The 22,217-nt window shown below is 42.4% G+C and overlaps 1 protein-coding gene across 5 annotated transcripts in view; it reads right to left on the bottom strand.

Annotated features, from left to right (window-relative positions):
- Window positions 1-11,408: 11,408 nt before the first annotated feature.
- nhsl2 (NHS-like 2) overlaps window positions 11,409-22,217 on the bottom strand; it is a 120,917-nt gene continuing 110,108 nt past the window's right edge. For all 5 annotated transcript variants that reach the window (XM_016676227.1, XM_016676228.1, XM_016676229.1 and 2 more), the window contains 5 exons: window positions 21,075-22,176; window positions 19,817-20,969; window positions 19,409-19,718; window positions 19,157-19,274; window positions 11,409-18,757 (listed from right to left, as the gene is read on the bottom strand). In XM_016676227.1, the coding sequence (XP_016531713.1) occupies window positions 18,418-18,757; window positions 19,157-19,274; window positions 19,409-19,718; window positions 19,817-20,969; window positions 21,075-22,176 (3,023 nt within the window). In that variant the 3' untranslated portion in view covers window positions 11,409-18,417. The remainder of the gene's footprint in view (window positions 18,758-19,156; window positions 19,275-19,408; window positions 19,719-19,816; window positions 20,970-21,074; window positions 22,177-22,217) is intronic.

Genomic DNA, 22,217 nt, shown 5'->3' with positions numbered 1-22,217 from the left:
TCCGTTTCAAGAACTAGAGATTAAAAAACTAAAAAAGCCAAATTAGTTTTACTGTTGCGCACCTGACAAACTCCTTGTCTTGAGGGTTACTCCTCCATGAGGACCACCTTTGTAGAGTGCAGAGTGCAGGGTGGTCCCGTTAATAGACACTCAATATCTGATGTGAGCTCCGGAGTGAGGCCTACTGAGACTCCAAGCCTCCCTTGAAACTAATCGAATCCCCTTCAGTAAAATTAATCTCCAACTATTACTTCTGATGAGGTAAGAAAGCTTTTCCATCTTCAGCAGATCAATTGTAAAACCTGAGTCAAGTTTAACAAAAACTCCCTTTGTTGCTTCCACCAGCGAGTCCCAACTGAAGAACACCCAGGGGACGGCAATGGCATTACTCACGTCGGGCAAATCCCCACCTACTTAAACGGGATCAACTGGTAGACATCAACGTGCCAGAGACGCACTCACAAATCAAAGAAAAAAGACAAGCGTGAAATACGACTGGGTCCTGCAGTCTGCGCCAAAGCAGGGCCGAGCGAGGCGGCGGATTCTAAAACACCCCGAGCAGACGGAGACCCGATGACAGATGGGCCGAAGCAGAAATATTAGCTGGGAATAAAGCGATGCAGCTGTCTGATAATGCTGGAGAGGAAGGAGAAGGGGAGATGGAGAGCGAATGGAGTGCCAACAAAGTTTAAGATTTAACTGCAGTTGATTGTGTAAGTCGAGGCCAAGCAGTGCTCCAGCGCAGATGGCAGGGCAGTCTTCTGCATCATTACACACACTTCATAAATCTACAGCGGCTGCCAACGTAGAGCATCTTAAACTTTTTTTTGTGCCCTTTGTGCTGCAGCACAACATTTTGAACTCCTGCCTTTCTCATAGAGAGTAAATATCGATGTGTTAGCAAAGTCATGTCCAAACTTTTATAGACCGCAAATTCTCCTCTTGCTGTGAAAACTGTCAACTGGCTCTAAGCAGTAAATTCAGCTGGGAAAAAAAAAAAAGTTTACAAGTAACACGGCACAAGACTTCACTTCATACAGTAGTTTATTTATGTAGGGACTAGCTATAGCTAGCTAATTTGTAATGCAAAGATAAGTATTTATTTCGAAGTTGGATGTGAAAACAATTAAAAAAACAATCATGGATCAAAAAGAACAAACATTTTTAAGAAGGAATGTCTGTTTTTTTCTACATGATATGAAAAAACGTGCGAGAATGCTAAGTGGATACGAAGCCAGGAATGGATTCTTGGGATCTTTGTGTAAAAGAACATTAAAACCAGTCACAGTTCTGTGGTGCAAATCTCAACGCGAGTTCAGGAAATCTCTGGAAAACCACACTTAGTATTAGGAGCACAGATAATTGCTGCAGACGATTCTTCTAAGCGAGTGTTTTCTTCAGTGCCGTCAATATGAGTCGACGGTGAAGCCTACCCATTCAATGCATTTACAAAATTTAGTGCATCTTTGTCCATAGGAAACAATATTGTCAATTGCTAGACAGTTAGAGCACTGATTTTGTTAAAAGAAATGATAGAGTGCCAGCTGAGTGCTCACCAATAGTTGCCAAAGGCAGTTGATGGACACTAGACAATGAAGACCCTGAGGAAAAACAGATGCTCATGAGGTGAAGGGGAAAACTTTTCATTGACCTGATTCTTCATGAGTCACAAGATTTGTCCAAATTTAGAGCGAAGTAGTGATGGATACATGACGTGGTTGGATCATCTCCAAAACCTCAGCGCTTCCCACACCACAATGGTCAGTGTCCATCAGGTTGGTCAAAGGAAGTTAAAGTGGTGAACCCACATTGACCCGGCCTCACTGATGAGTGATGGGTGGTCAGCAAGGTTCAAGCCACTGTAGCTCAAACTGCTGAAGAAGTTAGTGTTGGTTCTGAGAGAAAGGCATCAGATCACACAGTCCAACAGAGTTTGTTGAGTGCAGAGATGCCAAACTGTAGACCAGAAAGAGTGGCAGCTTTGCTCTGTTTCACAAGTAAGATGCTACCTGCCACAAGGCAAAAACTTTGAAGAGAACAAGAAGTTTTGAGGTATTCCACAGATCTTATCCAGTTCAACCATCACCAAATCCAATTGATGGAGACTTCAGTTCACATATCACAGCACTGACAGGACCTCTTCAAGTCAGATGCTTCACCACACTTGCAGGGTTCTAACTAAAACCCACTACTTCACAGGTTATAGTGGCAAAATGAGGACAAACATACCATTTGATAGTTAGAATGTCAATCTTATATATACATACAATATTCATTCTGCCTGTCTCTTCCCCAGCTATCTTTTGAGTAAAATGCTTGGAAGATCCCTTGAGGTAATTTTTAAAGACGTTATTGCAATTTTTCTTCCAGGGAAAAAATTACTTTGAGGATCCATCCGCCTGGCAAGATTCTGCTTTTCTGTTAATGCTGCCTTCCATTCCCTCATCCGTAATATATTAGATTACATTATACGTCTTCATCGGCATGAGAGCGGTCCCCACCAAGCCTCCGTCTCTCCTCATCATTCCTCCGTTATTTTACCGTTCTGCCCACTCCAAGCAGATGCCAACACACACCACATCCTCTGATACTCTGATACCTGGAAATGCATCCTTTGCATTTCCATTTATCAGACTTACAGCCACGCGATAGCCGACAACTACAAGCTGCATGTGCGAACAGCAACTGCAGATAAAGTGCAGGAACTGTCTGCACATGCTTAATGTGTTAGACTGGCTAAAGGAGAACGAGTCTCCTGGGCCAAGCAGGACGACCATCTGGACCTTCTTACACGAAGCAGAAAATAGAAAGCTGTTTTGTTTTGAACAACTGCGCTGGTTCAGTCCACTCCCAAGTGCTTTCAAAGTGTTGTTAAAAAGGAGTGGAAGCAACACAGAGATGAAGAGAGTGCATTATAAACCTTGTTTATAGTTTGACGGTCTGATATACCGTAATTAATTTTCAAAGGGTTTGTTTGGCAATAATTTTTTATTTACGTGTTCCAGACTTTTCCACCGTAATTCATTTTGTATCCCTTGCAAAAACAAAGTATAATAAAACTTAAAATAAATTTATACTTTATTGAAATAACACATTCTCACACTGAACATTTTAGAAAAATCTGACCTTTTAACTGAGGACATTTATTCAAAGCGGAACACAAATCTATGTTGAGAAATATTTGTTCTTAGAAAATTACCCAAAACAGACCCAGTGGTATCATCAACAGATAATTTGGGAGGAACAATTTCTATTAAAGTTTTTATGCATTTTTTCTTTTTTAGAAATGTTTAATTAGTAATCCATGAGTTCCTGTTTCTGATTTTATGCCAAAATCTATTTTCCTTAAACACTTTTAAATAATTCTGACGATCGAGTAAACAAAATGTTATTTATGATTATTTATGGGTGGTATGCTCTACTTTTATCCTTTTTGTAACTTTTCAGTCACAGTTCTAAGAATGTTATGATTAACGAATTCATTAATTAATAAACCAATGTTGTACTCAGTATTTAAGTAAATAATTCATTACTACGATTATTTTCAAGAAGAAAAAAGTATTTCTAAAATAAAAGGCTCATTTTTATTCTTAAATGATATACAACAATGTTCACATAATGTGTAGATTAACATAAGGTGCATTTTTATCTAAAAGTGTTTAAAACCTTCCTAAAACAGTCATGATATTTTCACACATGCTTTTATCTAGTTGGGGATTCGGTTTGACTGAGGTTGCCATTCAGTCCATGTTTGTCAAATCGGATCAGATCTTTTGAAATACTGCTGAAAATACCAAGCATGGTCAATAGTTCTTTATTTCCTCTCCTGAACTACTACTTTGGAGAGGCATTTCACCGGATTTATTACAAGGGTAAATCCCAGAGATGTCTACCCTGAGCCAAGCTGAACAAAACCACATTAGCCACGCAGAAAAAGCCAACTGGAGTCAGACTCTCCACAGCCTAAGGCAATGAATGGTGAGTCTGTGCAACAGGTGTGGCTATCATAATTTTGATCATGTTTTTACTGTGGGATGTAACCAGAGCACATGGGGGAAAACCCCATACATGCATGGAGAGGACATGCAAACTTCACACATACCTTTTCTTTTCATCTACACTTGACACAAGCCAGTGTCAACAGGCAGGGTCCGCTGTGGACAGGTCGGCAGTCAAGACAATAAAGAGACGCACGGGACTAAACCAGTCACACACACAAGGGACGCCTAAGGGCAATTAATCTAACAGTCATGTTTTCTGGACTGTTGGAGGAAGCTGGAGTACCTGGAGAAACGCTTAAATTACCTGTGTTAATTTCACCTAGCTCAATGTGGCAATGTCTAAATTAGGTCTGCAACCTCAGTCTTCATAGTTTGTGAAAGTGGTGATCCATAGCGTCCTCTTTTGTAGAAAATCTCACTTATGTACAGTGGCGTGCCATGGGGTTTCAGCCAGGGCCTTCAAAACAACTATACCTGAGCAATGCATATGCTGTGCAGGACAATGCAAAAACTATGCACCACACCAAACCACAGGCATCCAACAATATACAAATAAATACAAATATACCAAGTAAAGCAACAATGCAGCTCAACAATTCATATATCAATATATCAATGTGTGTTTTAACAAAAATACACAGGCAACAGCACACAAAATTTAACAGCCAGCAATTTAGCAAAACTTCTCTGTTCCCCAGTTAAGCTCAACATCAACCCAAACTGCTCAAATAGCACATGTGAACAATTAAAAGAAAAAAATATTAAGTAAAGTTTGAATGAGAATGTAACAGAAACGCAACAATCACCCATTACTTGTAAAATAAAATCCATAGGTTGTTGTGCTCAGTGCTAGCAGGTAGCCTCTCGTAGCGCTCATAGTTACAGTCTTTAAAATGCCCTGCAAAGTTCTTACTGGTCTGTTTTAGTGAGTCCAGGTTTGATATGGGTTTTCCATTTTTTAATTATTTCTTTTTTTATCCGTGAAAAACCGCCTTGAAAAACACAGTTTTGTTGATCTGCAACTAGGTCAACCGGGGTTAAGCGGATGCGGCCGCCATTTTGTAAATACCAAGTTCACTACAGCGACGGGAGCTCTTTACAGCCATAGACATAAATATGATGTCTATGTTTACAACTAGGCCTGTGGGACGGACCGTTATTTTATGTCAATTTTGATTGGCTGATAATTCTGTCAGTCACGCCATTTTTGTCGAAGGTGCACAGCAGGTCCTGAGGAGGAGCAGCTCGCCAGATGCGTTTAAGGCACTTTTTAAAGTAGGAATTTAAAGTGAAGTCTCAATAATACCAACAAGCAACTAGTTAATACAAATTAGATGATAGATATCAAACATGGCTGTGTAATGCTGCACCCCACCTTCCGTCAACGCTATACCTGTCAAGTTTTGGATTGGAGAAAAAGGGAAATTTGATGGAAGGGCAGTAATGTAAAAACGAAGTTTGGAATTTCAATTCAATTAAAAAAATACTTTCATATTATTGGTAATTATTATAATACGGGAAATTTTACGGGAAAATACTACTACGGGAGCACGGCGGGAAACAGCTACGGGGTAAAATGCGGTAGTCTCCAGGCCAAAACTGGAGACTTGATAACACACTACAACATTCATTATTTTCATTCAAACAAGGAGCAACATTCACTTTCTCTTGAAAATGTCTGCAACAGCTCGAAGGTCTGGGTTTATTCGCCGCCTTCTCCTCGGAGGGGAATAATCGGTTTTTTATTTACAAAAATGCTCCAGCATATGTATCCATCAGCCAGACGCTAATGCTGTAAATCAGGCGGCGCGGGGGCCGGCAGGTGTTTATCGCAGACGGACAAACCTTTGACACTGAGTAGTCAAGACACTAAAATGTTACGTAAAAGCTGGAGAGGGGAAGAAGGGCAGACTGGGCTACCTATGGAGATTCATGGACAGGTTGAAGATGAAGACACATGCGGCCTTTTAAGTGACCGCGGCCACTCCTCCGTTTCCCTTCGGTAAAACAAGCGGCAGCTGAAGATGTTAAGATGAGTTTCCTCACATCACAGCGAGTTTCAGCAGACCGCCGGGTGAATACAGCGCCAAACAGCTGATGCAGGCTTTTTTATGTATCAGAGGAAGTAGAGCAGAATCACAAGTTTAAAAAAAATGCGCTCAAGTATATATAAAGATGAACCAGTTCTCCTTTTTGTGGGTTAAGAACACGTCCTGCGTACTCCAGTCTGCTTTTCTCAACGTTTCAGGCAACACTTGCCTTTTGTTTCCACTTTTTTTTTTGACGTACTTCTCTTCTGGCTTCTTCTTTTCTTTGTTTGTTTGTTTATTTTTCCTTCAAGTTTAAGTTTCACAATGTGCTTCTAGTTTTCCGACGGACGGTGATTAAATGAAACCAAAGCTGTGCAGTCTTTATAGTTAAAGAAGGTTTAAAAGTTTTAAAAGTGATGGCTATCTTATAATATATTAATAGCTTGTATCTCAACTTTTAACCCTGAGTTGTTGTTTTTTTTAATCTTTTTATGTATTTTTCAATTATTTATTTTTGCAACACCCTGTAAAGAGTTTCTTTTTCAGAATCCCTGTGATGCATTCACTGTCATCTAACACAAAATTAGCAGATGTCTCTTACCACATAGTAGAACTGCATGTCTGTCCACAGGGGTGAGTCTCATATGTCCACAGCTGGAAGAGTGGAGGTGAATGAGGGAGGTCCATCCAGCAGTATCATTAGTCCACGTGTGTGTGTGTGTGTGTGTGTGTGTGTGTGTGTGTGTGTGTGGCTCAGGTGTAGAAATCAGGTGCTGATGAGGGAAAGCAACTCCCTCCTCTGTTAGTCCTTTTCCCTCTTCTTCTGCTTCTCTGTCACGATTCTGAACTAGCTGCAGTTTCTCTCTTCCCTCCTGCACTTGATGTCACTCCTCCCCATCTCGTGTTTTTTTTTCTCCCTCCTCTTCCTCCTCCTCTCCACATGACTCCAATCCCCAGCCCCTCCTATTTGCCATTTTGGCTGTGCTTCCTCCAATATATATATATAATTTTTCTGCTCTCAGGTTAACGTCAGTTCCTCTCTTTCCCTCCTTTTATTTAATTTTCATTTAAATTTCTTCCTAACTCTTTAACCATGTCAGGTTTTTATTCCCGCTGTTATTAAGCTTGAGTGAATAATTAGTGAAGCCTCACAAGCCGCTGCACAACTGTCTCACTCTGTTTCCCTCGGTGCTGACTGCAGATTGCTGTCAGCTCTTCCTGCGTTAGCTGCTGTGTGTGTAAGTGTGTGTGTAGGACGTAGATAGCATGGCACGCTCTGAGCTGTCAGAAACAGGAAGTATGCAGCTTGGTAGTTTGGCCCTGATGAAAACGTCTTCCCCACGCCCCCCACCTGTGTGTGAGTGTGTTGTTCTAACATGCTCTATGGGAATAGATGGAGAGGTGCAACAGGGTGACGCAGCGGTAAAGGGAACAGGTGTGGGTGTTTGACTAATTAGTTTATCCTCCTCTATGTGCAAAATCAAAGAGACGGACCAACTTTATTTTAATACGTTGCTTTTTTTAGCCATATTTGTATTTCGCTCCTCGGTCCCTCATTAAAGTTCAGTGTTGTATGTTTAGGAATTTGTGAGGGCCTCATCAGTTCAACGTATTATTTTAGTTAAGATTTTACTACTTTCCTTTTTTAGAGCATAATTTGAGTAACCAGTGCAAGTTCTCCTGTCTTTTTAGCTTTTGTCTAACGTTTTCCAGCTCCACCTTGTCGCTTGTTGTAACAGTAGGGTGAGTCAAGCGCATCTCATCTGGGACGTGTGATTGGTAGGAGCGGAGCATTGTGCACAGTCTAAGGAACTTCTGCACCTTACTTTATACTCTATTTAGATCATAATAACTAAATTAACACCACTTCATGTCATGCATTTTGTTTGGTTTTCTCTGTGCTGGATGAATACAGAAGCTTGATGGAAGCCCAACCATCAAGCAAATCATTTTGCTTGTTGGTTGGATCTAAACTCTGCTGGCGGTATGATGCTGTGCAGAGACTTTTCTTAAGTGGGGTAAAGGGAATCTGGTGGTTGACTTGGAAGATGGATGGAAGTGAATAGCAGATCATTCTGGAATAAAACCAGAAGACCTGAGTTGAGAAACGCTAATTTAGATCATAACATATCCGTGTCTTGGAAGGGTTCAGTCAAAGTAAAGACCTAAATTCAGTTAGGAATCTCTGACAAGATGTGGGGCATCGATGTTTACTGATGCCCTCTGTCCAGTCTGGCTGAGTTTGAGTAATGTTGTAGACATTTCAGTCTTTAGATGTGCAAAACTAGAAAAACGCCCTAAGAGACTTCTACCAAATCTATGATTCTATCTACCGAAATATGATTGTAGAAATTAGCTCTAGGGGGTTAAATACTAATTCATGCTGCACTTTTCAGATGTTTTGTAAAAAAAAAGAAAAAGAAAAAAAAGAAAAAGAAGAAGAAGAGAGAAAATCTTTGAATTGTCTTGGTCACAAAAATTCCTTTGCTAAAATATTCAATGGGCTTCAATACTGTTGCAAGGTACTTTGAGTGTCTCCAGAAAGACAGTTAACTCTAGAATGTGCTTGTGTGTGTATATTTAAGAGTCTTTCAGTACACAACAGCCACAGAGACAGCTCTATAATAAAACTCTAGTGTTTTATTGTGAAGTTGTCACTTTGTTGCACTACACACTCAACTGATCTCATTGTTCATCAACCCCGCAGGCTTCTGCGTTACGCAACTTGGCAGACCTATTTCCGGTCTGACGCAGCCTTTAATTACTCTCAGTTGGTTAGTCAGGCATTTCTGCCTGAATGTACGTTTGTTTTATTGGCCTCGGACAACGTGGTCAGTGGAGGTATGTTTCTCAAACCCTACTTGGGAAGAACATGAATTTGATCTATGTTGATATCTGATTACTAAAATTGTTAGCTTGTTAAATTCTATGTGGAGAAGATCTGAACAGAAATCTGTTGGAATTTTAACGTCAGGTGTGAACAATCGTCTACAAACGTGTCCACTCACACTTACCTGGTCAGAATCGGGCGCATTTAAAGTGGAGCGCTTCCAGATTACCCCAACAGGATAGCTACAGAAGAAACAATTGAAAGCAGAGATTGCGAAACTAGAAAGCAAATTGGGAGGTGTCGTGTGTTGCAGTGGTTAGGACGGGCGCCTGTGTACAGAGGCTACAGACCTCATCGTGGAAATCCCAAGTTCGACTCCCGTCCTCAGTTGCTTTGCCACATGTGCTTCTCTCTGTCCACTTTCTGTCAGATTACGGTCAGATAAAAGGCCACTACTGCCAGAAAACAGGTAAATCAGGGTGTTACAGGGAAACATCCAGGTAGACGTTATAGCTTTCTGAAGGCATTCTGGGAGGACTTCAGGATTAGGGAAGAAGACATTTTTTTATGATGATGATTTCTATTTGCCTCAGAACAAAGTGTGTTTAAGAAATGTTCCATGACAGAGCTTCGTTATCCAACACTTTCAGCTGCTATATGATCACTCTGGATCTTTTCTCAATAGATATGGTCTTTCACTGCCAAGCCAACACCTTCAGAACTCTGAGCTTACAGAGAATGTCAGGAGAAGTCAACCTCTGGGAAAGCAGCAACTTTCTGTTGCTGGGATTATTTTGATGTATATTCACCCATCCATTACTCTGAGCCCTGGATGCCCACTTATCAGGAGGCATTAAGGGGGACAGGTTGCCACGTTACAGACAAACAGAAGACAGACAATCATGCATACACCATCATCAATACCAATGGATAGTTCAGCTTAGCAGTCATGCTTTTGAACTATGGGAGGACGTTGGAGAACCCACCCATGCATAGGGAGAACACTTGTCCATCCATTTGTCTGTCAATCTTTCTCCATCAATCCACTTTACAGCTTTTGATCATCCTGCACTGCTATAATTAGGCCACTTGAGGGCACTAGAGACCGGAAGAAAATTGAAGAGCTTGCAAGTATGTTGAAATCCAACAGACTGATCTGGAGGCATCAATGCTTCTTGATAGAGGTGATACTGCATGCAGGGGTGGCCAAGTCCAGTCCTCGAGAGCCACCATCCTGCAAGTTTTAGAAGTATCCTTACTCCAACAGACCGGGATCAGCTCTACAGAGGCCTGATAACGAGCCAGTCATTTGATTCAGGCATGTTGAAGCAGGGATGCATCTGAAACTTGCAGGATGGTGGCTCTCGAGGACTGGACTTGGCCACCGTATTGATCCAATACACAAGGTGTCCCCAATACCGATATTGATACCAATACTGATACTTTTTATGTTGATATATCGTACTTCTTGTTTTTCTTCCTTTGTGAAAATTCTGTCCTAAGTTTGAATAAAATAATTCAAAGTTTATCTACAAAACTTTCTATTCTACTTTAAAATCATATTAACATGATTGTTGTGCATTTTTTCTTAAAGTGCAAAAAAACCTATAATTTGACAGAAAATCAAGTTGAGAAACTACAAACCAAAAATAAAACTATATTCCAAGATGGAATCTGAAACAAATATCGATCTTACCACGTTGGCATCAGTCCAGTATCGACTTGGTATCGATCTTATCGAAATTTTGGATTCCTCCGCCCACTTCTGCTTCTTGAGCTCAACTTCAAACTCTTGTTGTTGTTTCAAAAGGGACAAAGCAGGTCACATAACATGTCAGAGTTAGCCGTAGAGGTTAAATGATCGTACCGTATGATCTCAAACCACCTAAACTCCATTTGGAAAACACATTCCTCATAAACTGCCCTGCGCAACACAAGTTCAGGACGGCTAATTAGCCGAGCAGGCCTCGTAAATCCTCAAACAACAACAATCGACTCTCCCTGGACTTCCAGCAGCTTTCATGTTCTGAAGACAAACACAGACACAAACCGAGACGCGCTCCCCTCCCCCCCGCCCGGGCTGGGACCGTTCTGTGTTTCACACATCAAAGGAGGAACGACCCACCACAAACCTGCTCTGCAGACGATGAATCTTTGATTAGCGGATCCAGGAGGGAATGAGGCGTCGATAACAACAAAGCGGCTGCAGCGCTCGCTCTCAAGAAGCTTCAGTCAACACGTTACGACGTAATCCACTCCTTGTTTCTGACTATGTGAAAATGATCCCACTTAAAACTGAGCACACACAGTAGGCTTCTTTTTTTGTTTTGCTTTGTTTTAGCTCCGATCAGACAGATTAAATGTTTTTGCTTTTTTTTCTCGTCATCGTATGGGGGGAAAAAAATTAAAACAATTTCCTTCCACTTTACCACTTTGTGTTTCTCTGCCACATAAAATCCTATTAAGATGAAGTTTGAGACCGTAGCAACAAAATTCTTTTAACTCATTCAAAATAAAAATCACAACCTGCAACACAGCGAGAGCTTAGGCAAGAAAAATAATTTATTTATAATGATATAACATTTGTCATCACATTGGCATTGGATAGCTGCAAAGAGGAGCATTTGTGTGGGACGCCACTTTGCAGCTACAGGTTACACCATCGGATGGGACCAGGAAACAGAGGATATTCAATACATACATGGAATATTCCTTTAAATACACTTTTTTAAAACTTTTAATAAGATGTAACAAAAATAGAATCATTCAAATAAATCTGGCTGTCTGTCTTGCTTGTGTTCCTCTCTAATTAACGTGTGTGTGTCTTTAGAAGCTGCCTTCACAGCGACAGCGCTGCGTTAGAAACTGAGTTTGGGGGACTGTTTTTGCTCGAAGGTAGACCTCGCTCATGTTGCCCTCTTTAAACAAGAACTTTATCGGTCCAAACACTCCAGCCTTGACATTCTCCTGGGGCTTTCTGACGTCCAGAACTCTGGGGTCAGACAGATCAAGAGGTGGCTAATTGGAAAGCCTGTCATAAACTCATTAGAGTGGGGTAAGTAGGATTCAGAGGGTATCGGAATCCCTCCCTGTCCATCTTTGTGTAAAAGTTTATCCATAATTTCTGCTATAATTCACATCTGCAGCTAAAAAACATCAATAATTGATATAAAAGTTTCACTAAAGCTACATCATCTATATTTATGAAGTGGTGAAACTGACACCTCCAACAAGCCATTAAATAGCTTCCTCTCTCACTTTCTAATACATTATAACATCTTCCACTTTTATCTATTGGTGCCGTTGGTAAAGATGTGTAAGAAGCCCCAGAATAATATTTTTGTGTCAAACTCGCACACAAAAAAAAGAAAAATTAGCTTTTCATTTGAGTAGATTTATTGATTGGGAAAAACATCCCACATTTTGATATATTTTGGCATTTTCACCCTTTATTTTCTTTTAAGAATGGCCGGTAACACAATTATTGGCACCCCAGCTTTTAAATCTTCTGCACAGCGTTTTGACCAACATTAACAAAGTTAACATTTCAAAGGTTTGAAGAATCTTTTGCTCAGTCTCTCCTGATTAGAGGTCTGAAAAATGCCACTTACATTTGACAGGTCAGTCAAACTTACACTTTGACCTCCGTGCCTCTAGTGGCAGAGGAAGGTACTACAAAAACAAACCGAAAATCTGTAACAAGATTCTCGGGAAAAAAAAAAAATCTAATTAAGGGCCTCCAGATGATGATCAACAATGCAGTCAAACTTAGCAGCACATACGCATGTAGCAAATATGTTTTCATACGATATTGCCATAGAAACGTCATTAAAAATTTATTCTCTTTTTTTGTAAATGTCTAATATATTCTTTTTACTGAAAAGCTAAAAGAAACATATTGTGGTTCTTTAACTTAGCCCAAAAGAAATTTGTTAAACAAATGTAGCTTAACCAGTGAATTTAAACCTTGAGAAATCATCTATTTTCTTTATTTAGCCCCTGCAGATTTCAGGAAACCCCCAATGTTTCTGATTTTAACGGTTGTTATGGAGACACTGTGACACAAAGATTAAACTCTTTGCTGCTTTTCTGTTTTAATCAACCACTTGAGAGCGTAAAATGCTTCAATTGTATTCAGTTGCTTCAGGTGTATTATTGACTCTACACATTTTCTTAAGGGCACCAAAAATTGTGATGTGGGATTTTTTTTCCGCTTTCACTGTATAAATTAAATTAAAAGAGGAGTTTTTGCTAAAATGCTCAGTGCAATATTTTACTACGGCAATAAACAATTCAATGCTATGGGTACCGATAACTGTAGAGGGTGCTGTAAATAAAGTTTTATGCAGCTGAGATGGGCAGGAAAAATAAATGAAGGTCAGTAGAGTAGTTAAACCCCCACTCCTCGTTAAAATAGCACTTTTCATTTAATGGGGGAATAATAATTAATCTTCAATATAGTCTTCTTATTAGATATTTATAGAAATGTAATTCTCCAATATAATAAGCTGTCAATATATTTGTTTCTATTTATTATTTAGCTTAGTGCTGCAGGCAGAGAGAGCTCGGCTCTTTGGTTCGGGGTTTTTTCAAACGCAGTCTGGCTCTTTGCGCCGGTTCATGACTCGTCGGTTCGCAAAGCAAAGCGATTGCACCAATGCAGCTCCGTGTTGGCGGTAAGGTTTCGGCTGATTGTGGAGCTGCGCACCAGCTGTAACGTAGCGCGTCGTGTTCTTCTTCATAATAAGTGAAAATACCTTTACATGAGGGAACGCATCCCTATTTGTTTACCACCGTACCCATATGTTTTGGCTCGTCTGTACCGCTCCTGACTTCTCGCCTCATAGGAATCTGTCTTACGAACACGCCGTGGACGGCTAATGTGCTGCACAAATGGGCCGTCCAAACAATTTTACACTTTTTTTCCCCTTTTAAGATGAATTTGTGTGTCCAAACCACATGGAACGATCGCCTTCCTTCTGCTTCTTTGATTTGGCCCCTATTCATCTGGGCTCAGTTCAAAAATAACACTTTTTTTATTTTTTACCCCCAATCAACCTTTCTGAGAAGTCTGAGGAATATTTAGCTTCATATGTGTGTAGAAATAGGGTTAAGGGCAAAGGTTACATAAATTTCTTTTAGGGTATATATGTTAAGTTCTCTCCTCTGGGCCTGCTGTATGTCATTCATTTTTGGAGCAAAACACATATTTCCATCACCAAGGCAACTGAAATCATAAAAATGAAATTCATAAACAAACAAAGAGACCAAGAAGTTGCTGCAGCAACGCCCATAGTTCAGTATACAAGGCAAACAAACACAGAGTTCTATAGTTTTATCGTTGTCATTCACTAAATATTTAAAACAAGCATCACTTCTACTAGTCGTCAGAAATGGATTTATGTATTTTTCTTCCCAGAATGACTGAATACCTGAAGGACTATTGTTGGGAAGAAAGACGGAGTGTTTTTCTTCCCCTTGTTTTTTTTTCTTATTTTTGTGACGCTTCTTTTTTCGTCCACAAGATGGAGCGCCGACTCAATAGCACCGAGAGATACTTTGCCAAGCAAGAGTCGGGAGATGAAAGCTTTCCCTCCTGGGTTTGCGCGGTCCATCCATGCAGGGAGGTGGGAGGGGGGTAAGTCGGGTTTAGGAGCCTGGAACGCTGCTGGTCCGCTCATCCACACGCGGATTCAGAACCAATAATCTTTGTGTTCACAGTTCTGAAAGTCAAGGTCCTTCACGCAAAAACATCTCTTAAAAATCCATTCACCCTTTCTCAGTCATTCATTCTCTCACTCGTTCGTAGGAATCCTGCGTTACGTGGGAGCTAACAGTATAATGAAAAAGGAAAGCTCACATTTTGCATTTTCCAAAATCAAAACAAAAAAAGAAAAACAGCATCAATGTTTTCTAACAGTCCTTTCATTGACATTCATCCTGTGTCGTCTCTAATACTGAGCTCGGATGCATAGACCGGATACAGGGAAGGAGAGACGGTGAGGTGGATGAGACGGAAAAAAGAGGTGGAGAGATGGGAGAATGGAGCAGGATGCGGGGAGGAAAGGAGAACTCGCTCTTTGCCAGATGAAGGGGGTTACAATGGCACAAAAGAGACAGATGGAGACAGATCCCACAGTCATGAAAGGAGGAGGAGGAGGAGGAGGAGGAGTGCTGGGAGTGGTCGGGGATGCGGGTGAGTCAGTCACTGGGACAAAACGTACATGGGGGAAGGCAAAACAAACAGAACCTCTTCGATGCCCGGAGCGTCCCTCTGCTGTAGCGCCAATGGACAGACGGAGGGAACCTCATTCTGAACCAGTTTTCAACACTTCGTCTGCTAAAGCCACAGCGGCTTCACTGCATTCCTTCAGTCCGACAAGCCAGAGTCCCTGGGGCCGTTGGACTCCTTCACAACAATATTTGCACAGTTGGCTCCTCGAGGTTCCAGAATCTCTTTTTTTTTATTTATTTACATTTTTGTTTTGGAATGTTAAGGTTTCTGGAAGCCATTTTTAATCTTGGAAATAGAACGGATTCCACAATCATTTAGATGCTAGTGCAAGGCTGAATCACTGGTCCAGACCTTTAAGTCCGTTCCACTCCAGTTGCTTGAATGATCTGATGCGGCACTGTGACATAAACCAGGATATTCTGGGCTGGAAATGTGTCCAGTGAGCTCTGCAGAAACAGGTTGGCATTTGGGTTATTAACTATACATTTGAATGAGGAAAGAAAGTGGCAGTGATGGCTCCTTCGCCCCGTTACGAACATCTCCTAAGTGGTAAATGGAAACTGGACGGCAGGCTCGACTTTGCTCTGCTCCGCTTCTAATTGAAGCCTTGATAGAAGAAATGCTTGGAAGGAGCTACACAGCTGCAGTTGCTAAGGTTTTAGCCTAACAGGTCCCAATGCCAACAGGGGCCTGGTGGGTGTAAGAGAGGGTTTCTTTCTGGTTCTCTAAATTGAAAACCAAATCAGTTTTCAAAGTTTCTCAATAAAGCCACACAAGGAGACAGTTTAGCTACAAACTTCACCTCTCTAATTATGACCGGGGTAATTTCTCTATACTGTTTTAAACAACAGTACTGGTCTGTACTCACCCCTTCCTACGTCCATGCCTATTTTGTTCCTTCCTACATCTATTTTGCACCAAAAATCAAGTCACTTCTTGCCCCTGTACATACTTAACTTTATATTGGTTCACTTTTCTTTCCTTGGTATGTGTAAAATATGCATCAACCAGCATTAGTGGATACATATGCCACCTTGGTTGCAAAAGGAATGGAAGAGGTTTGAAGCACATTTGCCAAAATAATCTACAAAAAGTTAAACATTTTCGAGATTTAAGGAGATAGTTATAGTGAAGGCTACAAGTCATTTGTTACAATGACTTGTAGCCATTGTAAGGAAACTGTCTAGGTTGTTCCCAGCAAGGACAAGCCAGGATGGATGGACGGATGGATGGACGGACGGATGGATGCACAGACAATTTCTGATGAGCCTATTGGGTTTGGTTCTGATCTTTTGGACAGGTATCACCTTTAAAACTGTCAGATTTTTGTCAGATTATGACCTCTGATCAAAGCAAGACAAGCTAGCGCATTTCCTGTCTCTAGATATTGTTGAACAGAGTTTGCATTACCTTCCAAAAAACTATGAGATTATACAAAATTTCCCGCTGATGGATTAAAACCTAATGCATGGTCAAAGAACTTGTTGGGTATGAAACAACCAAAATTAAGGTGGAAGAATCTTTCAAGTTTACTCTGCCATGAAACATATCCAGTCTCTACATTTGCTCTGGTTATACTCCATGCCTCTGAATTAAGACCTAATGATTGGAGAAAAGGTTTTCAAACCTCATCTTAAGCCTTTTAATGATCTGCAACAATCGTTGAAATTCCAGCTAGGTTCCTGTCTACTTTAAATTAATCCGAGACCTCGTCTTGTTAAGCCAAAAGGATGACTTGGATAATTTCAAATGTAACGAGTAGGAAGACTCACCTATAGGTACTTCACGTAGGTCATTCTAATCTATTAAGGGCATGCAGTGTGACGATCCACACATCCAAGCTCTAATGAAAACTACTGGGGAGACACACCTCACGTCAAACGTAAAACCATCCAAACTTTTGTGCACTAGCTCCATGTTCGCTCTCTGTAGTTGAAGCGTCCATCTATACACACTCACACAAACAAAACATCACTGTAGGTCCTCTGTGGTCTGTTTGTAACAGTTCTTTGGTCCCTCAACACCAGAGACCAGAAATGAATAAAAACCCTGTTCAATAACCAGGCCTGCTTCATGATCTCTGTACAGAAACATCAGCAGGCATGAATGCATCCACACAAACACACACACACACAACTCGTGTAGACGGTCGTTTTCTTTTCTTTTTTTTTTCCTTTCGTAGCATGACTTTTTTTAGTCAGTGTGTGTGCTGAAAGTGTGTGCATGGACAGTTTGAAGTCCAAGCTTCTCACATCTTTGTACACTATTTTGAGTCTTTGTTGATAGATGCTTTCCATTTATCTTTGTACATGATACATACAGTATAATCCCATTAAACATATACAGTAAATAGACATTTAGAATGTATAAAAAAATAGGAGCAAAACGTAACATCTAAAAACAGATTAAGAAGATAATGGACGACGAGGGGAAACAAAATGCAAAGCGGCAAAAAACGGGATTTCGCCATGTAAACGACCTCTGAGGCCAAAGGAAAGAAAAGTGCTTCGCTTTCCAAGCAGAGTCGGTTCACTTGGTGCCTCTGTGGAATGCTTACCGAAGATCCACGTTCACGGTCACAGCACGAGCAACAAAATGAGGGACATGCTCATGCCTCATCTTTGGTGGCAAAAAAAAAAATAAATAAAAAATCCCCCATGCAGTTTGTCTTTGTCCAATCTGGCACTTCGCTGTTGGGCTGCTATGCTATTGCATTGACCGTGGGGAGGAAAACGGAGCCACAATGTCCAAGTTTACCTTCCTCAGTTTCCCCATCGCAAAACCAATCAACTTCGTAGAGGCCTACAGGTGTTACACCTGTAGAGCAACTGAATCACAGGCAGATTTTGTAATTGTATTCCAATTATTTCTTGAATTAAGTCGATTCCTTGTCCTCAAAGGTGTCGTGGTAGATCAGTATTGTTGTAGATTCATGTATGATTCGGATCTGTTGTTAATGCCAAACCAAAAGGAATGTTAGATATATCCATCGTGTATCTCTACATTCCCAGCGTCAATCTCTACAAGTCCATCTGCCCATACATTTTCCTCACTTAACAGGAGTTTTTTTAGATTTACATATAGTTAAAAAACAACCTTTTATCTCCTCTGATGAGTTTGACAGGCAAACACTGAGCTCCAACCCTAGGAAGGACCATTTTGTCCAAAAAATTTGCTCCAATTTCATTGGACAAGCCAAATGGTCAGTCAGAGGTTGGAAAGTTCAGGAACCGTCCTCTGTGTGTGGCAGATTGTAGAGTTGGTTTGTGTTGTAGTAAACAGGATCCAGACCAGGTCAACGTCTAGAAATTGTATTTCCATTCACTGATCGTTGAGTTTGTCGGACGCAGACGGCACCTCCCCTCCCTCGCCGGCCGATGCGTTGGCGTTTGAGAATTCCGTGACACGTCGCGCTAGAGGGTTTGTGCTCTTCAGGAGTTCCATTGCGGACACCCTTGCTCCTCCGCTGGAAGACTTGCTGCCTTTCTTCTGAAGCAGGGCCATGAAGTTCTCGTTGCGAGAGCTCGACCTCTGGCTGCTGCCCAAGGTTAGGTTCCGATGGTCGCTCACAATGGCACTGTGCTTCACGGGCGACACCAGGCTCTGCCGGCTGCCAAAAGAATCCGAGGGCTCCTTACGGCCCAGAACCTTTCGCTTGGACCTGGAAGAGAGTCATATAAATTCAAGTGGTTGGAATATTTCTCATTAATTTCTTAAATGCTACACAGTGACTGGTAGTTTTGGTTTTTGCTTGCTTGGCAAAGAATTTCAAGATCGCCTCCTCTGTTGTTTTGATGAAAACATTAACTTATTTCTCAGTTCTCTAAGCAAATTTAAGCTGCACACAAAGTAAAACTATGAGCACTTGTTGCTTAGAGACTGTGCCTGCATCTATAAATGTGTCTATGTGTCTATGAGAGAGAAAAAAGAGGGCAAAGTAAGAATCTCTGGTCAGCAATGTACATGGGGCTGTTGCTAGGGAACTCTGTACTCCTGCCTTCGGTTTTTAAAAAGCCTCTGCGTATGTGGTAAGAGGAAGATTGTGTGTGCGTGTCCAAACCTGTGTATAATGGTGAATAAGTCCTCGGTGGTGTGTGTCGTAGGAGTGCTGGTCAACAAGTCATCTTCCGTTTCCTCAGCGATGTGGAGAGCAGTCTTCTCATCGGCGGCTAAATCATCTGATCAATGCATAGGGATACCATTATAACAGGGCTCGGTTACACAAAACATTGATAACATGTTAAAATCAATGAGTGAAAGCTGTTCCTGCATGAGCCTTAAATGCCAGAAAACACTGCTCATGAATACATACCTGCCCCGATACCAGTGCTTGCCATCTTTTCTCCAATTTCCGTGAGAGAGGAATCCTGGAGTGACGACTGTAGAGATGACTCTTTTGAGCTGTCCTCATCTGGTCCCAAGTGGTTTTCGTCCTGCTCCGACATGTCAAGACCAGTAGAACTAGCTGGCATGTCATCTGGTGCAAATGCTCCAACTGGAGACCGCAGACCCACCGGGCTGTCAGACTGTGGAATTTGCCGGTCTGTACTCCCATTAGTGGAAGGGTGTAGTGGTGTGGGAAGGAGTAGGACATTTGGTTTCTTGGGAACTGGAGGCGGAACCTGGATAATGGAGTGTAAATTGTGTTTGTTTTACTTTGCTTGACAGCAGGTGATTTAACCATCTGTGAATTAGAGCAAACAAGTAGTATCCTACTCACCTTGGGTTTCTTTTTGTCAGACAGTTCGGCCAGACAGGAGATTGTCATCCTTGAAGGTAAAGTCTTGCTCTTGTCTTGGAGCTCAGGGCCCTCTTGGGAGCTGCATGGAGAAGGAAGTGAACCGCCATCCTCGGGTGCTAGACGGATATGTGGTTCTCTGTCAAATTCAGGTTCCAACATTGGGTCTTCCAGCAAAGGTTGGGGATCAGGGAGTGGTGGGAGGTCAAACAGAGACTTGGAGTGAGGAAGGAATGGGTGGTCATAGGCAGTGGGTGGCACACTGGCGGAATTCAAATCTGGGGGAGCGGCAGGACTTGTTGGAGTCTGTGGTGGGGGCTTTTTGGGTTTGGGCTTTTTCATGACTTTGTAGATGTTACCAAGAGGCACTGGACGTTCCACAGGTGAGGCAGGAGGAGATTCAATAGCAAGAGGGGAGGTGGAGGAAGGAGAAGGAGACTTAAGGAGGAGGTTCATGGGCCGTTTGGGCAATGGAGGCTTGACAGCTACAGGTGGTTTAGGCTTTGGTAGAGTCGGTGGTGGGCTTGGGTTGTCGCTGATGTCTCTGCCATGCTGCTCTTCTTCAATTGTGTCAGAAGCTCCATCGGGGCAGTCCTCCAGATCTCCTCGCGAAACAGACCGAAGTCTAATGGTCTTTAGCTCGTTCTGGGTAACCATAGGTAATGCCTGTGAAGAACTGGGGCTGATTTTTCCTGGTTTGGCAGCAGTAGAGGTGTCAGAATGCCGCCTGCTTGCCTTCTGCTTTGGCTTTAGCGATGACAGCTCCAAATGTGCATTTCCAGGCATTTCAAACGACAGTCTTGACCTGGCAGATGGGTCCTTAGGTGACGGTAGTGAAGATTTCCTTTCTGGGATCTTTGGACGCATCTTGCACCCTGTCGTACCTACTGTCCCATGATTCATGGGAACTGTTGGAGTAGGAGTCTCTGACTGACTGGAATAGCCACTTGAGGGAGATATAAGTCCTGGAGGCTTTAAGGGTGAGGAAGCCTTAAGGTCGGTCTCCATGGATAACTGTGAAGGGGACGTGGCTCTGGACGTGGAGGGAGAATCTAGAAGAGACTCTGAGCTACTTCTCACTTTCATACATTCAATCACTGTGGTACCTGTTGCTGTGCTGGAGCCTGATAAAGACCTGAGGAAGAAGGAAGAATGATTAAAAAGCAATAATTTAACTAAAAAAATGTACAAAGTGGAGTACATTTAACACATTTATTCATCTGAGACATTTTTTTTTTACCTGTAGGGGTCATTACTCTTCCACTCTCCCAGTTGCCAGTGAGTTGGGAAGGTCATCTGTGTTTCTCCTTCCCTCTCAGGTGCCTGGACTTCCAGACTTGGAGGTCCATCGTTACCCCCTTGGCCCAGCTCCCTTTCCCCTACACTGGCTTTAGAGGAGCAAGAAGAGCTTGTCAAAAGGAAATCTGGCTGGAATTCCGGGAAGTTGTCCCTGGGTATGTGCAGGCTCTTTGGTCTGCCATCTCGGTAAAGACCGCCCCCATGCCTTAATCTGCCCTCAGCTTCTCCAAGGTTTTTCATTAAGGAAACACTTCTCACAGGGGGTGGGGGCTTGCGCTTGGACTTCTTAAGTGAGATTGAACGAGAGCGAAGGCGCAAGCGTCCTTCTGTGCTGTAATCCGAAGCCGTGACAGAAATAGTGTCCGTAGTACTTGCACTATCCTCAGAACTTCCTCTAGGGTAAAGAAGGGCATAGTTCTCCCCGTGACCCAGATAGTTATGATGCTCTTGATGGTGGTCCATTACCATAGTGTTCCCATTACCAGTAGTGGTGATGGTCAAGTCTGGCTCTATCCCACCCTCTGTAAAGCAAAAGGACCCGGAATCAGTGGGCGTGGAAAGGGAACGTTCCCGGAACTTGAAGGCGTTTTGAGCCGCTATGGATCGTGCTGACCTCTGCCTTCCTCGCCCTGCCTCCGCACCACCCCCTCGCCCTCCGTCTGCTGGTGCCCCCTCTGTTTCCCTCCGTTTTCCCACTGTGACCACCGGCGGAGAGATCCCTGACCCGCCGTTTCCTGTTCTCCCAGTCGGGTCCGTCACACACGTGAACGAGCTGGAGTGTGAGCTCACAGACTGTCCCGAGCTCACCAGCATGACCCCGTCCTGTATCCCGCCAGCATGACCGATGACACTGTGATGTTTGGGAGGAACTGCTGGACCTTTGCTCATGTTGTAGTTGTACGTCTCACTCCACGCAGCAGGAGAAAATGTGGATCCTTTTGGGCCATTCCAGGTGGATGAGGGTGTGTTGGAGCACAGCAACCCAGAGTGGTCCATAGCTGCTGTATGAAGCAGCTCCGGGGGGCGTTGCCCCAAACGGTTATCTGTAGGGGGCAAAGGAGCAAGAAACAACTGAACGTGTCCA

The sequence above is a fragment of the Poecilia formosa genome, unplaced genomic scaffold, assembly GCF_000485575.1.
Source record: "Poecilia formosa unplaced genomic scaffold, Poecilia_formosa-5.1.2 Scaffold130, whole genome shotgun sequence".
NCBI lineage: Eukaryota > Metazoa > Chordata > Actinopteri > Cyprinodontiformes > Poeciliidae > Poecilia > Poecilia formosa.
This window is presented reverse-complemented; position numbering and strand designations above follow the sequence as displayed.